Source organism: Pteropus vampyrus, unplaced genomic scaffold (assembly GCF_000151845.1).
Source record: "Pteropus vampyrus isolate Shadow unplaced genomic scaffold, Pvam_2.0 Scaffold81, whole genome shotgun sequence".
NCBI lineage: Eukaryota > Metazoa > Chordata > Mammalia > Chiroptera > Pteropodidae > Pteropus > Pteropus vampyrus.
In genome coordinates, this window is record NW_011888862.1 from 2950466 (window position 1) to 2963391 (window position 12926).

At 42.3% G+C, this 12926-nt stretch overlaps 1 protein-coding gene across 1 annotated transcript in view; it reads left to right on the forward strand.

Moving 5' to 3' along the window:
• The window catches only part of EGFL6 (EGF like domain multiple 6), a 57151-nt gene that overhangs the window by 21628 nt on the left and 22597 nt on the right, over positions 1 to 12926 (forward strand). The window contains exons 3-7 of the mRNA XM_023532346.1: positions 2911 to 3003; positions 6113 to 6232; positions 8928 to 9047; positions 10423 to 10557; positions 12332 to 12454. Of these exons, the coding sequence (XP_023388114.1) occupies positions 2911 to 3003; positions 6113 to 6232; positions 8928 to 9047; positions 10423 to 10557; positions 12332 to 12454 (591 nt within the window). The remainder of the gene's footprint in view (positions 1 to 2910; positions 3004 to 6112; positions 6233 to 8927; positions 9048 to 10422; positions 10558 to 12331; positions 12455 to 12926) is intronic.

Below are 12926 nucleotides of genomic sequence, written 5' to 3' on the forward strand. Positions count from 1 at the left end.
AAGAACGCATGTCAACCTGCCTGAACAAGCTGAGTCAGACCCCAGCCTGTGAGGCCCCAGTCCACCCAGGCCTTCACCACCGTCCGTCTATTCCCCCTTCATCCCTCCAAGGCCTTGCCTCTCTGCCAGAGCTTTCCAGATCTTGGCCTCTGCCCAGCCTAAATATACTCCCCAGGCAGGGTCTGCCGAACTCATTGTCATTAACCTTCAAATGTATGTCACTTAGCTAGGTAGGATAAAGAGTTGTCTGCAAACGAATCACTAATTAAAAGCCGCAGATGGAGGAGTTCCAGGGAGAAATGAACAAGACAAGAGAGCTTTACTTCCTCTAAAGCACATTTGAATCTCAGGCCATTTTGGACATACCGAATGTCCTTGTGCTGTGGATTGGCTGTTCAAATCTCAGATCCAAAGTGACTGTAAGCTGAAAATATCTTTCTGGAGCTTTAACCTTAGAGCAGCAAGGACACTGTTCACCATTTCTCCTGTATTCTGTTTGGCATTTATCCTGGGCCTTCCTTCCACATTGAAAATAACTTCCCAGGGAGCAATCAGAGGTCTCAGGGCTTAAAAAAATAAAAGATTTATTATTTTAACATCTGAACTTCAAGCTGAATCTCCAAGTACGTATCCATAACAAAATAGACACTGGAATTCAAATTCTGTCTCTTTTTTCTCCAAAAGTGGGAAGCATTTTTTTCCCCTAACTTCTCACTTATGATTTATTCAAAGTCATAAAATGTTTCCCTGTTAAAAGTTCTACACCTATTACTTTATTGACTGTTCAAAACTGTTTGAGTATAGCATGTTCACAACACTATTAAATGCAGCAGGAAAAACAAAGAGGAACATTTAAGTCTCTGTTCTGAAGGCATTTAGAATCAGGTAGTAGATGGAAGCCAGATATGTGTCTGATTATTTAATAAGCTGGAGACTGGTCAGTTTCACAGGGGAGGCCCGCCCGAAGCTCTGCGGTGCTCACTAAGCTGAGTGTTAAGTTCACATGTGGCTGGAGAAATCTCTGAAGGCTTCTGGAAAGAGGGGCTAGACAAAGTAGTCCCTAAAGGATCTGGAGGGTAGTAACCATTGCAGGGAGGGGGCAGGGTACCCCAGGTGGGGTAATAATAGATAGGAAGAGGCAGAAAGCAAAGGGTAGGCCTAGAGAATGGCAGGCCATTTATTTTGACCACAGTGTTGCCTACATGTAGGGAACAGAATAAGCTAAGGCTGCAAAAGAAGATGGAGGCCAGATCATGTTTATGATGCCTGTACCTTATTCGAGAAGCAATAAAGATTATTTGATGACTTCTGTACAAGGCGTGGCATGATCAGAACTATGCTTTTGAAATATCAGTTTAGTGTCATGTCTGACAGCAGATTGTCTAGGATCAGAGCCTGCAAAGGGGATTCATGTACAAATATTCTGTTGAAGGATGCTGTCAGAAGAAATCTGTAACGGCATGAAGGACCTGGGCAAGGATGTGGTTTCAGGTGAAGGCTAGCTTCAGCCTGATGTCACAGGTAGCTCTGGGGTGTTCATTGCACCAGAGTTTGTCCTGCCCAGAAACCAGACGGTCAGTCACAGGCAGTGATGGAGGAAGAGCGGGGGAGAAGGGGTGTGGTGTAACCTTCCAATATCTGTGGGCAAAGTGGTTCCCATTAGCTAGATAAATATTTGTTCAATGAATGAACTGGTGGTAGGAACAGGGGTAGGATGTGGTAACTGATTCATTTGGGGACAAGAAAATATAGAGATGTCTGAGATATTGATTCCAGATAACTGGGAGACGAATGGTGACGTTAACAAAAACTAGGGTTGAATGGGAAGATGCTGGGATCTTTAGGAACAGGCTTGCTCAGAGGTGGACCTACTATGAGTCAGAGAATCAATGGGCAGAGAAGTGAGCAGCATTCCAGGGCAATTGCTGAGTCTTTCTTTCATGCCACGGTCATTTCCTGAGTTCTAACTGGTTCCAAAACCTGCTGACGGCCCTTGATTCCCTACATGCCTTCCCCTCTCTCTCTCATTCAATATTTTGTCTCTCTCTCCCCTTCTTCTCTTTGAGTTTTCCCATTTTCCTTTTTTTCTAGTACTTTTTCTCCCTATCTCTTCCCTATCAGATGGATGCAAATTTCCCATCATCTTTGACTATTTTTTTTTCTTGCCCCCAACCCAATCAGTTAAACATTCTCTGTTTTCTCCCGCCACTTCATTCAGCAAACAAATATTTATTGAGTGCCTAATGTGTGTGTCAGGTGTCTGGATACAGAAGTGAATAAAATGGAAAAGCAAATCCTGCCTTTGTCATCCCATCCTCATCCTCATCCTCCTCATCATGCTTTTTCTTCCCATCCTTAGGGCTGGAGGTAGCACACCTCACCACCTCCAATCTGTGAGTTATTCATTTTTCCTGATGATACACAGCTTTCAAAAGATTTTGATCATTCAAAAGAAAAATAGAGAAAATACGGAAGAGAAAAAAGAGGCAAGCGACAGAAAGAACAGGGCTCTTAATTAGCACTTACCTCAGGAGTCTCTTCTGACTAGCACATTATACTTCTTTTATTAACTCTTCTGTGTTTACGTGCAAAACTGATTGGCTGTGGTCTGGGAGGCTTTATTTTTCTTCGAATGCCACTGGAGGTGTGGCAGGGCTAAGTCATATTAAAATAAACTGGCACTCGTTGAGGTGGAAGCCATGATGGTGGGGTACGATCTAGTTTACAAGCAAAACACTTTCCGGTATCTTAAAGGTGAGAACAGACTAGAGAGGAAGCAGATCGTCCTTTTTTGTGTCCCCTTAGATTTCTCTGTCATACAGAAGGCGGCTGGCTGAGTTTGACATGCGTGCATTTCACTGTGCTAACTACTCCTGTTCTATTCTTCAAAATACCTTTTCTTTTTTACAGCTACGTGTGAACCTGGATGCAAGTTTGGAGAGTGTGTGGGACCAAACAAATGTAGATGCTTCCCAGGATACACCGGGAAAACCTGCAGTCAAGGTCAGTGAAACAGACCAGGGCCCTAGTACAAACCTACCTTCCAGAAGCATTTCAATCATTGCAGTGGGGTTTGTGACACAATATAGTGCTCAGGATGTCATAGACTTTAACTCGAAACTTCAGATGAAAGTGATTTCAGAACTAAAATTTTCAATCTCTTCTAGAAAGATGTAGAAATCTTTCCGATACTTTTTGTCAAGAGGCCAGATAACAGGTCTTTCTTTTCTCTAAACGAATATTTTTATTCTTTTTTAAGCTACCGAGGTAATGCATGTTTTCCACTCAAAGAATCCAACAGTGCAAAAAGGTTTAAATTAACAAGTGAGAATGTTCACCCCCGTGCTTACCCCAGCTAGTTAAGTCTGTCCTGGATCACTGCAGGCCTCAGCGTTTCTGATGGGCATCTTCTCATGTCAACGCAGACAGAGCTACCTCAAGCTTTTCAAGACTGTGTCCTAATCCATAGTGTGAATGCTTTTATCATTTATGTAAAAAATACTTTATTTAACCGCTATCATCTAAGTTGTCTCCAGTTATTTGCCATTGTAAACAATGCTAAATCAGACATCATTCTATGTATATTCTTGTATCCTGAGTGGGTATGTTTATAGGATAAATATCTACAGGTGGGATTGTTGGGTAGAATGACTTGCATATTTTTATTGTAATTGACATACTTTAAAAGGCAATTTGTGACTTTTGTCATAGGCTGTGTAGCAGAAGATGGTAAAGAGTTTATTGATAATATTGAGAACTGTGGTTCTCAATCTGGGCAGGTTTGACCCCTAGGAAGAGTTTTTAGATTAAAAACAGATTCCCGGTTAGATTTAAACTTCAGATAAACAACAAATAATTTTATAGGGTACACATGTTCCAAATATCGCACGGGATATGTGTATACTAATAAAGTATTAGTCATTTATCTGAAATTCAAATTGAACTGAGTATCCTGTTTGCTGAATCTGGGAACCTTACCCAAGAGGACAGCTGAAGTTGTTTTGAAGGGGTTACTACTGGCATCTAGTGTCCGGGGATGCTGCTAACCATCCTACAGGGCACAGGGCAGCCCCCCGCAACGAAGAATGATTTGACCCGAATGTCAACAATGCTGAGATTGAGAACCCCTGGCATGAAGAAACCTGTAACAATTAAGAACATGTTCCCAGTTCTTTAACACAGTTGAGCAAAGAACAGCAAATCAAGTTCAACTGCCCTTAAGAAAGGTTGCCATGGTTCTAGAAGGAAGAATGGGGTTGCAGAGAAAGGCAGGCACCCACTCCACTCTGCCATGCCCAGCCCTTGCCACCCAGCCCAGAGGTTAGCCGTGCACACTGAAACAGCCTTTCTATGAGCTGCCGGTCCTGCAGCCTCAGAGAGGAGTCTGTGAATCTCTTCTCTCCCAGCAGCAGCATACAGGCCAGCGCCCTAGGGTGCTTCCTAGAACCACGTCCAGCTGCTTGAGAGAGGTGCATCAAGAATCGTGGTCTCATAAGTAGTCATTCAGCTGCATCCCCGACTTGGGGTTTCATACAAGGAAACCTGTTTTTCCAAATGTCTTAGATTCTGTACCAAGACACCTTCTAAGAGATTTGGAACAGAGAAGAAATTTTTCATGCTGGTTGTCAAGTCTCAGTAAAATATTAACATTAAGGGAATGATCCAGTTGGCTTGAGTTTGGGACTGTCTGTCTCCCTACCACAGCCTCCCTGCCCCGGGGCACCCTGATCAAAGGCCAGATATATCTGATCATGGTGACAGGTCTCAGCCCTCCACTGATGTCTTTCCCAAAAATGCTTCTTCCAAGAGACCAGTGAGTCACCTTTGGGTTAGGGCCAAGTAGGGGGTAATCCTGGATTTCTCATTCTGTTCAGTCCCCTTTTGAAGCGATTAGGATCCATTTGGAAGCTGGTAGGGTGCAGGGGATGGGCAATGGAGAAGGGGCTTTCACACGTCCAGCTAGGGTGTCAGAGAAATCTGCATATAAGGTCCTTTTCAGAGGCAAAAGCAGCCACTTCCTTATTTTCAAGGATACACTTTGCCTGCTGCCATGCTGAATGTTTGTCGTACGAGGAATGTGCTTGTTTTCTCCTCTTTCACTTCTTTGAGAGGTTCGGACACGAGGCACCCACATGACAGCATTTCCTCAACCCAAGGCTTCCTTCTGTATCATTTTTCATTTTAATAAAAAAGTTATTTAGTCTTAATATTTAGAAGTTTTTAGAAAACACTAAAAAACGCAGAGAAGGAAGTCAGTCTCACAACCTGATTATTAGCATTTAGATCCTAGCCTCCTAGGCTTTTTTTTTTTTTTCTGGGAATTTTTTAATATAAATTTAGTTTGGTGGGACCTCCCGAAATAACAAGTGACAGGTGGCTGTGCTGTCGGCATCTGTCATAGGTTGCCTGGGATAGCATTAAAGACAGTATTATCTAAATTGTGTATTTATAACTTTTTACTCAAGCAGTCCACACACAGAATTGTGTATATGTCAAAAATGTACAGCTCAATGAATTTTCGAAAACACCCATATTACTGGTATTCAGATCAAGAAGCAGAAACTTAACAGCCTACCCCCTCACACTCTCGTCTAGTCATTTGTCCCCAACCGCCAACAACCATAGATTAGTTGTCCCTGTGTTTTAATGTGCATCTTGTCTCCAGCTTCTTCCACTCAATATCACATTCGTGAGCTTCATCCACTGATACTTGTAGTTGCAGTATGTTCAGTCTCGTTGCTCTGTAGTTTTCCTTCTCGCGAGTATACAGGTCGTTTATCCATCCTTCTGTTGGGAGTTTTCTGGTGAGCAATATCCATGTTTCTGTTGGGTAGACACCCAGAAGTGGAATCGCTAGGTCATGGGCGTGTCTATATCTAGAGTTAGTAGATACTGCCAGTTTTCCAAAATGGTCGTTCCTGTTTACATTCCCTCCAGCGGTGTAGCTCACTGCGCATCCTCACCAATCCTTTAATGAATGTCAGAGAAAAAGCGAGTCATTGTCCCATGTCCCCACTCTCACAGGTGGGTTCCAGGGAAGCCAGCCCAGTCCCGCATCTGGATGTTTCTCAATTCAGTTCACCTTTCTCCATGTTCTAACTGCCCCCTGCAGATGTGAACGAGTGTGGAGTGAAACCACGGCCATGCCAACACAGGTGTGTGAACACTCATGGGACCTACAAGTGCTTTTGCCTCAGCGGCCACATGCTCATGCCAGATGCCACGTGTGCCAGTAAGTTTCAACTGCTAGGCTCCTCTCAGTCAACCTTTGAGGCTTGATGTTTGCCATTTGATGCTTGGGCAAAAGTTGACTTGAGTGATGGGGAAAAAAACAACCAAACCAAATTTAACATCGCCTCAGGCTAAAACACTTTTGCTGCATCTTTAATTGTGGCAAAACACATGTAACGTGGAATTCACCACGCTAACCATCTTAAAGTGTACAATTCAGTGGCATTTAATACATTCGCGATGTCTTACAACCATCACCAGTAATTCCAGAACAGCTTCTTCCCCCCAAAAAGAAACCTATGCCCATTAGCAGCCACACCCACCTTCCTCCCCATTGCCTCCGGCAACGACCCATCTGCTCTGTCTCTATGGATGTGGCTATTCTGGATACTTTTTAAATAAAAAGATAAACTAAAGAGAAAAATAAAGTACATATCTATACATATTCAGGGATGGGTTGAATTTCTTCAGGAAAATAAGCATGTTGAGTAAAATCAGCATATTGTTTTAGGAAGGTGATAAACTTAAATTCTATCTTGACATGAATTCTTCCCATCGACTACCTTTCTCACGCCCCTTGCCCCACACTCAAAGATTAGTGACTCTTGTTGGAAATACATTGCCATTCACATTCCTGAAAAGAAAAGCCCTTCTGTGATAAAGAGAAACCCATGTGCTGTGGGAGGGTAAGAGTCTATATCCATTCCTTTATGGAGAAGGAGGGCTTTTCAGGTTTTATGTTGCAGCTGAAAGGTAAACCCATCCTCCCTGCCTCCATCCCATCCTCCTTCCCCTCTTCCCATCTCTCTTTCTTCTGCTCCGCTGCCCCCCACAAGCCTGGAGCCTGTGCCTTCTGCCAGCTTCCTGTGGTTGCAGAAGTCTCACAGCCTTTCCAACCCATCCTGGGCTTTCCCGTGGTTATAAAATCTTGGTTAATGCACAGCTTACTACTCCCCTGGCTCGACCTTGCGCTGTCCGTCCTTGGTGAAGTGCCCCAACATCACAGGTCATCTAGATATTTCGTTAGCAAGGAAACTGTAGAGATAAAGCAGGCATTCTAAGAGTCATTAAAAAAAAAAAAAACCTTACTGTTATAAATTAAACAGAAACCCACAAGAGACAAATCCATAGCTTAACAAATTGTAAAAGGCGAGCACCCATGTAACCACTACCAAATGGATCTTGACCAGAACTCCCCTCCCCCGTGGGAACCAACATTCAGGTTTTTATAGTAATCACTTAACATTTTCGAAAAGATATATGCTAATGGATGTTCCTGAAACATTTCTTGAAAGCCTAGTCAGTGCCAAAAAAGATATCTTTCCTCCAATGGAAAGATAGAATTAGGTAAATTTTGAAAATTAATTTTAAAAGAAGATAACTAAGAGAAGGAAGAATAAACTAGAAATATAAGCATCGGTAGATATTGTTACATTACCTTGGCCTGTGTATCTAACCCTGTGCCCTCTTTGTCTATTTCGGTATATGTAGCGTTGCCCATGCCTCCCTGTTTATATACAGCTCAAAGTGTCCAGCTAGCCTTGGACCTCTCTCCCGGAGGCTGATTGTATTTCACCTGGCCCCTTACAGTCTGTTTTGTCTACCTGGGCGAACGGCATGTTATAGGTGGGGTGGATGAAGAGAGTATATTCAACATGATCCCCTGTTGTAGAAACTTATGATCCACACATACTGGACCCCTGCTGAGGAAATGCATTTGTATAAGTTATGTTTAGCAATGAGTGCAGAAAAATCTAACTAAATTATCTCTAAATTATGCTAAATTATCTCTAAATTATGCTAAAAAAAAAGCCGGAGGTAGCAATTCCAGAACAGCTTAGCAAAGACTCAGTGTCTGCCATCCTCAGGGTGTTGATTTCATTCTCATGCTTGTGGCCTCACAGTTACAATTTGGCTGCTCTTGCTCCGGATATCACATATACATTTAAGGTAAACAAGACAAAGGGGAAAGTGGTGATGCCAGTGAATGAACGCCTCCATGTCGGTCCCTACTATCATGCAGCAGCATCTTTTCCAGAAGTCCCATTCCTTCCAACAGACTCATCTGTATATCTCTTTAGCCACAACTGGGTCATGTGGCCACTCCTTATTGCTAAAAGGGAAACTGGGAAAAGGGTAAGTATCTGGCTTTTCAGCCTCGATGATGACATGGCAAGAGAAAAAGGGGTCCAGAATGGCTTTTAGGTAGTCGATCAGTTGTATCTGCCACATGTTTTAATACTGGCACCTAAAAGAACAAGCCTCATGACTCGAGTGATTCTCATTGAGGCTAGACATGGAGAGATTTCTTGAATGGATTCTTTTACTCCGATTACTCAGATTGATCACCTACATCAGAAGGTGCGTATCCTGTAGAGACCAGCCCGGTGACATATAGCAGTGATTGGAGCTCATGCAGGAGGAGAGAGAGTTGCAGTCTTTGTGAACTGAGGGGTGCGTGCCCCACCTAAGGACAGTCAAACTCAGTGCATTGGCCAACAAAACCGACCATGGGGCCACCAAAGCACCACCCTTGCCCAGATTCCATTTGGCTCTCCATCTTGTTCTTAAACAAAGAAGCTTGTCCTATAATACCATTCCACGTGTTATATTTAATGTCCCAGAATTCAGAGGTGGTTTCTCAGTAAGCGCTTTTTATCATCTTGGAAAAGTCTAATCCTTACCTACTCTTTCAGACTCTAGGACGTGTGCCATGACAAACTGCCAATATAGCTGTGAAGACACAAAGGAAGGGCCGCATTGTCTATGTCCATCCTCGGGACTCCGCCTGGCCCCAGACGGAAGAGTTTGCATCGGTAGAGCCGCAGGCATCGCCTCCACTCCCTCTCTTCCCTCGCCTGCTCCCTTGACTGGATTCCTCCTTTTTCATTTGTCACTATCTGCTTGCTGACTAGACATCACAAGCTCCTAAAAGTACAGATTTATGTCCATTTCTGTGACAACGTTTTTACCCACATTTGCTCTAGACACACTTTGGGATGCTAGAAAGAATACTTCTCTATTATTTTGGGGTTGTCGAATGCCACAGTGAAAAAAGGATAAAAAATAATTTTATTTCAGTATATTTACCCCGTGTATTTTACTTTGACCACCAAATTGTATATCCTCACAGCACTGTACTTAATTAAATTATACTAAATATACATAATATTTAGAGCAAGGAGCACATAGCATTAATAAGAGATGTCAAACCAAATCAGAATGTTGAAAGAGTTCTTAATCTTTTTGATGTAAATAAGGAAATATCGGTATGATTTAATATTCTTATTTCCTTACTGCAGTAGAAATATTTTTCAGTCAAGATGCTGGATGTTTATCTTAAATGTACATAACTTTATAAACTGTATTTAGAAAGCTCAGCCAAATAGATCCTAGATCAGTTAAACACTTTTAAAAAAATCATGTAAATTAAAATTTTAGCTCTGCTCTTTGAGAGTAATCAGAGATTTAATTAGAATCACAGGGTTTAGTACTCTGTAGTAAAATAAAGTTTATATGACAAGGCTAATTCCTGCCCAAACTGAATCTAAATTCCCACCCATCTCTTCGATTTGTCGGGTGCTATTTTTATTGGAAGGGGCAAGAGGATGTGCATGAAAAATAATTTTTGTCAGTCCATCACTGACTTATTATTTTAAGAATGCAAAGGAAACAATAAGCCAGCATCAACTTGTATGTTTAACCACAGATCCAAAATAACAACATAACATGCATTTGATTTGATATCCAAGAGTGAAAGCGAAGCCTGAGTCTTAATGGTTTGATAGACAGAGCTGTCGGCCCCTCTGATAATGTGACTCTCGATGGTAGAAAAGGAAGGAAGCCTGTTATTTGCCAAAGTTGCATCATTCCTTTATAACACTTGACCCACAATTTACATATAAGTGCATTCTTAGGAAACCACATTTCTGTTATTTGGGTCAGTATTGCAAGACTTAGAGGAGCTTGCTAATAATTCTTTTGTAAAATGAAAACTTGTAATGTTCAGATATTCAGCTCGCTTTAAGTGTACCTGTCTGTTTTCAAATTTTATATATGCTGTACAGTATACATAGCTGGAAAAATATTAATTCACTCAGCAGACATGAAGAGTGCGTGCACGTGCATATGTATTTCAGAGCAAGAGCACTTTTCTTACTGTCTCTGACACCTTCTGGTTCTACATCCTAGATATTGATGAATGCACCTCTGGTAAAGCCGTCTGCCCCTACAAGCGAAGATGTGTGAACACGTTTGGAAGCTACTATTGCAAATGTCATGTTGGTTTCGAACTGAAATATATCAGTGGCCGATATGACTGTATAGGTAAGATTTGGTGGTGTCTTTTCCTTTTCCCTCTCCCTACCACCTGTAGCCTTTCTCTAGAGCTGTTTGAATTCAGTCTATTAGTTGAACAATCTACTGTACCGACCAGTTTAACAACACAGAAGAAGTTACATATTTTACATTTCTGGCATTTAGGGAACTCTGATGACCTGAGTTACATGAAGCCAGTTCTGTAAAGTTTTAAAGTAGGGAAATTCAGTCTATATAGCTCTCTTATAGGAACAAATATCTTGAAATGATTTCTGTGGCCTTTTTAAAAAAATTGGTTGGTTTTGTTTTTTAATTTTGGATTTTTTTGTCCAGATGCAAATCTAAAAATGGGAACAATAAAGCAGTTTCTATATTTGATAAAAGAAAGAATAACAAGGCCTACTTAATCTCGATCTCGGTGATCTGTTCATGACCGTTGCCATGAAGGTGGCTTTACAAACAGGTGGAGGTAAAGGCACGTGCTCTTTCCTCTCTCTTTCAGTCCTGTCATATTTCAAGTTCCACATCCCGTCAGATATCCCCTTTCCAGGGTCACTGAAGCCACTCTGATAAGATTCTGGTATCAGTTAGCTATGGGCCTGATCTTTGTGAAAAAAAAAAAAAACTATTTTATCCCTTAGTGAAGGGATCCCAAGTCTCAATGAGCAAGCGAAGGTGGGTGTTGGGGGGCTCTTGGACACCTTCCCAGTACCCAGACATAACGTGGGATGGGGCCTGTCTTACAGCGAAGGGAAGTTTGGTCTCCCTGTAGAATCCTAGTCACGTGACGTGTAGCAAACATACACGTGATGTAGAAAGCTAACAAACAATTGGGGGAAAAGTAGGGTTTCTTTCAACCCTACACTCAGAGCGTCCCAGGACACGTCCTGTGTAATTGTGTTGGGGCGACACTCAGTTTCTGGGTGTTGAACAGTCTTGTGAAGGTCCCACAGCTCTTCTCTCAAATCTTCTCAAACACAAGGGCTGTTCTAGGCAGACTGGTGAACCCCCTACAGACCCGCCCAGCTCTGTAATCAGTGATGCTGAGTCACACAGCACAAGCCTGTTCCGTGATACCTACAGGGAGGTCCCACAGGACAGGGTGCAAAGTCATATGGAGAGCTTCCAAAGGAAAGAAATCTTTGTGATTTTAAAAGTGATGGAGATTAGCATCCGAGCTCCCTTTGTGACTAAATTAAAAACAGTAGGCTATTTTGTGTGCATATGTCTACAAAAGCTGCAGCTCGGCAGTAGGGTGGAGCAGAGGGCGAATGAGCCTCTCACCTAGGTGGAATTCACAAACTTTCCTAGTGTACATCCAGCAGACAAGCTAGGACTAGCCTGACCCTTGCTCCTGGCAGTCTTTGAACAAAATGCCTATGAATTCAGGTGAGGTCAATGGTTCATATCCCATCTAGTACTTCTTTGCTTAGGAGTTCCAAGTCCTTCCATGTATAGAATTTATTTTCTGATATTGTGATTTAGTTCTAAATTAAGCTGATGAAAAAGTTAAGAAAACAACCTAAGCATCATATAGATTTCAGTAGTATTGATCAGCAGATAAAATGGCTGTGGGGTAAGTGAGCTGCAGACACACTCCCTACATACTGGGTGTCAGGCAAGCCGGGGCTCTGCGCCAAGGTGCTGAGAATTTTACACCTCACAGTTCTCAGGCCACACTTGGTTTGTTGGCCATGTTGGTGGCTGGTCGAGTGTAAGGGATGATAGTCTTTCAGCACGCCGTGTTACTACAAGTTTGTTCACAGGATGTTCACATTTTTAGATGTAAATGAATGTGCTGTGAATACCCATACGTGCAGCCTCTACGCCAATTGCCTCAATACCCAAGGATCCTTCAAGTGCAAGTGCAAGCAGGGATACAAAGGCAGTGGACTTCAGTGTTCTCGTAAGTAGCATTTGGTCATGATGTCTTAAGTATTCCCAATAAAAGCATTCTCTCCATGTCTCTTTACTCCCTTCATATATTTCTCTGTCCATCTGTCCATCCGTCCATCTCTCTCTCTCTCTTCCTTCCTTCCCTCCCTGATGCCTCCCCCTTCCCCTCCTTATGTATGTGACTGTGCATGCAGTATTTGAAAATTTAACTCTGCCTCAGTCTTGTCTTCTCTGCTAATTGGACCACATCTCTAATACTTACTGAAGTCGTAGGTACTAAAAGAATAGCAAGAGTTCTGGATATTTTTCTCGTTGCAGCAGACTTTCAAATATTGAAAATAAGATGTAAAGACAAATGACACTGAGCAAATGTATCTGTCGGGATAGGCTAGATTACGGTGCAGGAACAAGCAATCCTAAAATGTCAATGCTTAGGACCACAAAAGATTTTTAACCATGTGAATGAGGACTTTTTCCAGAAT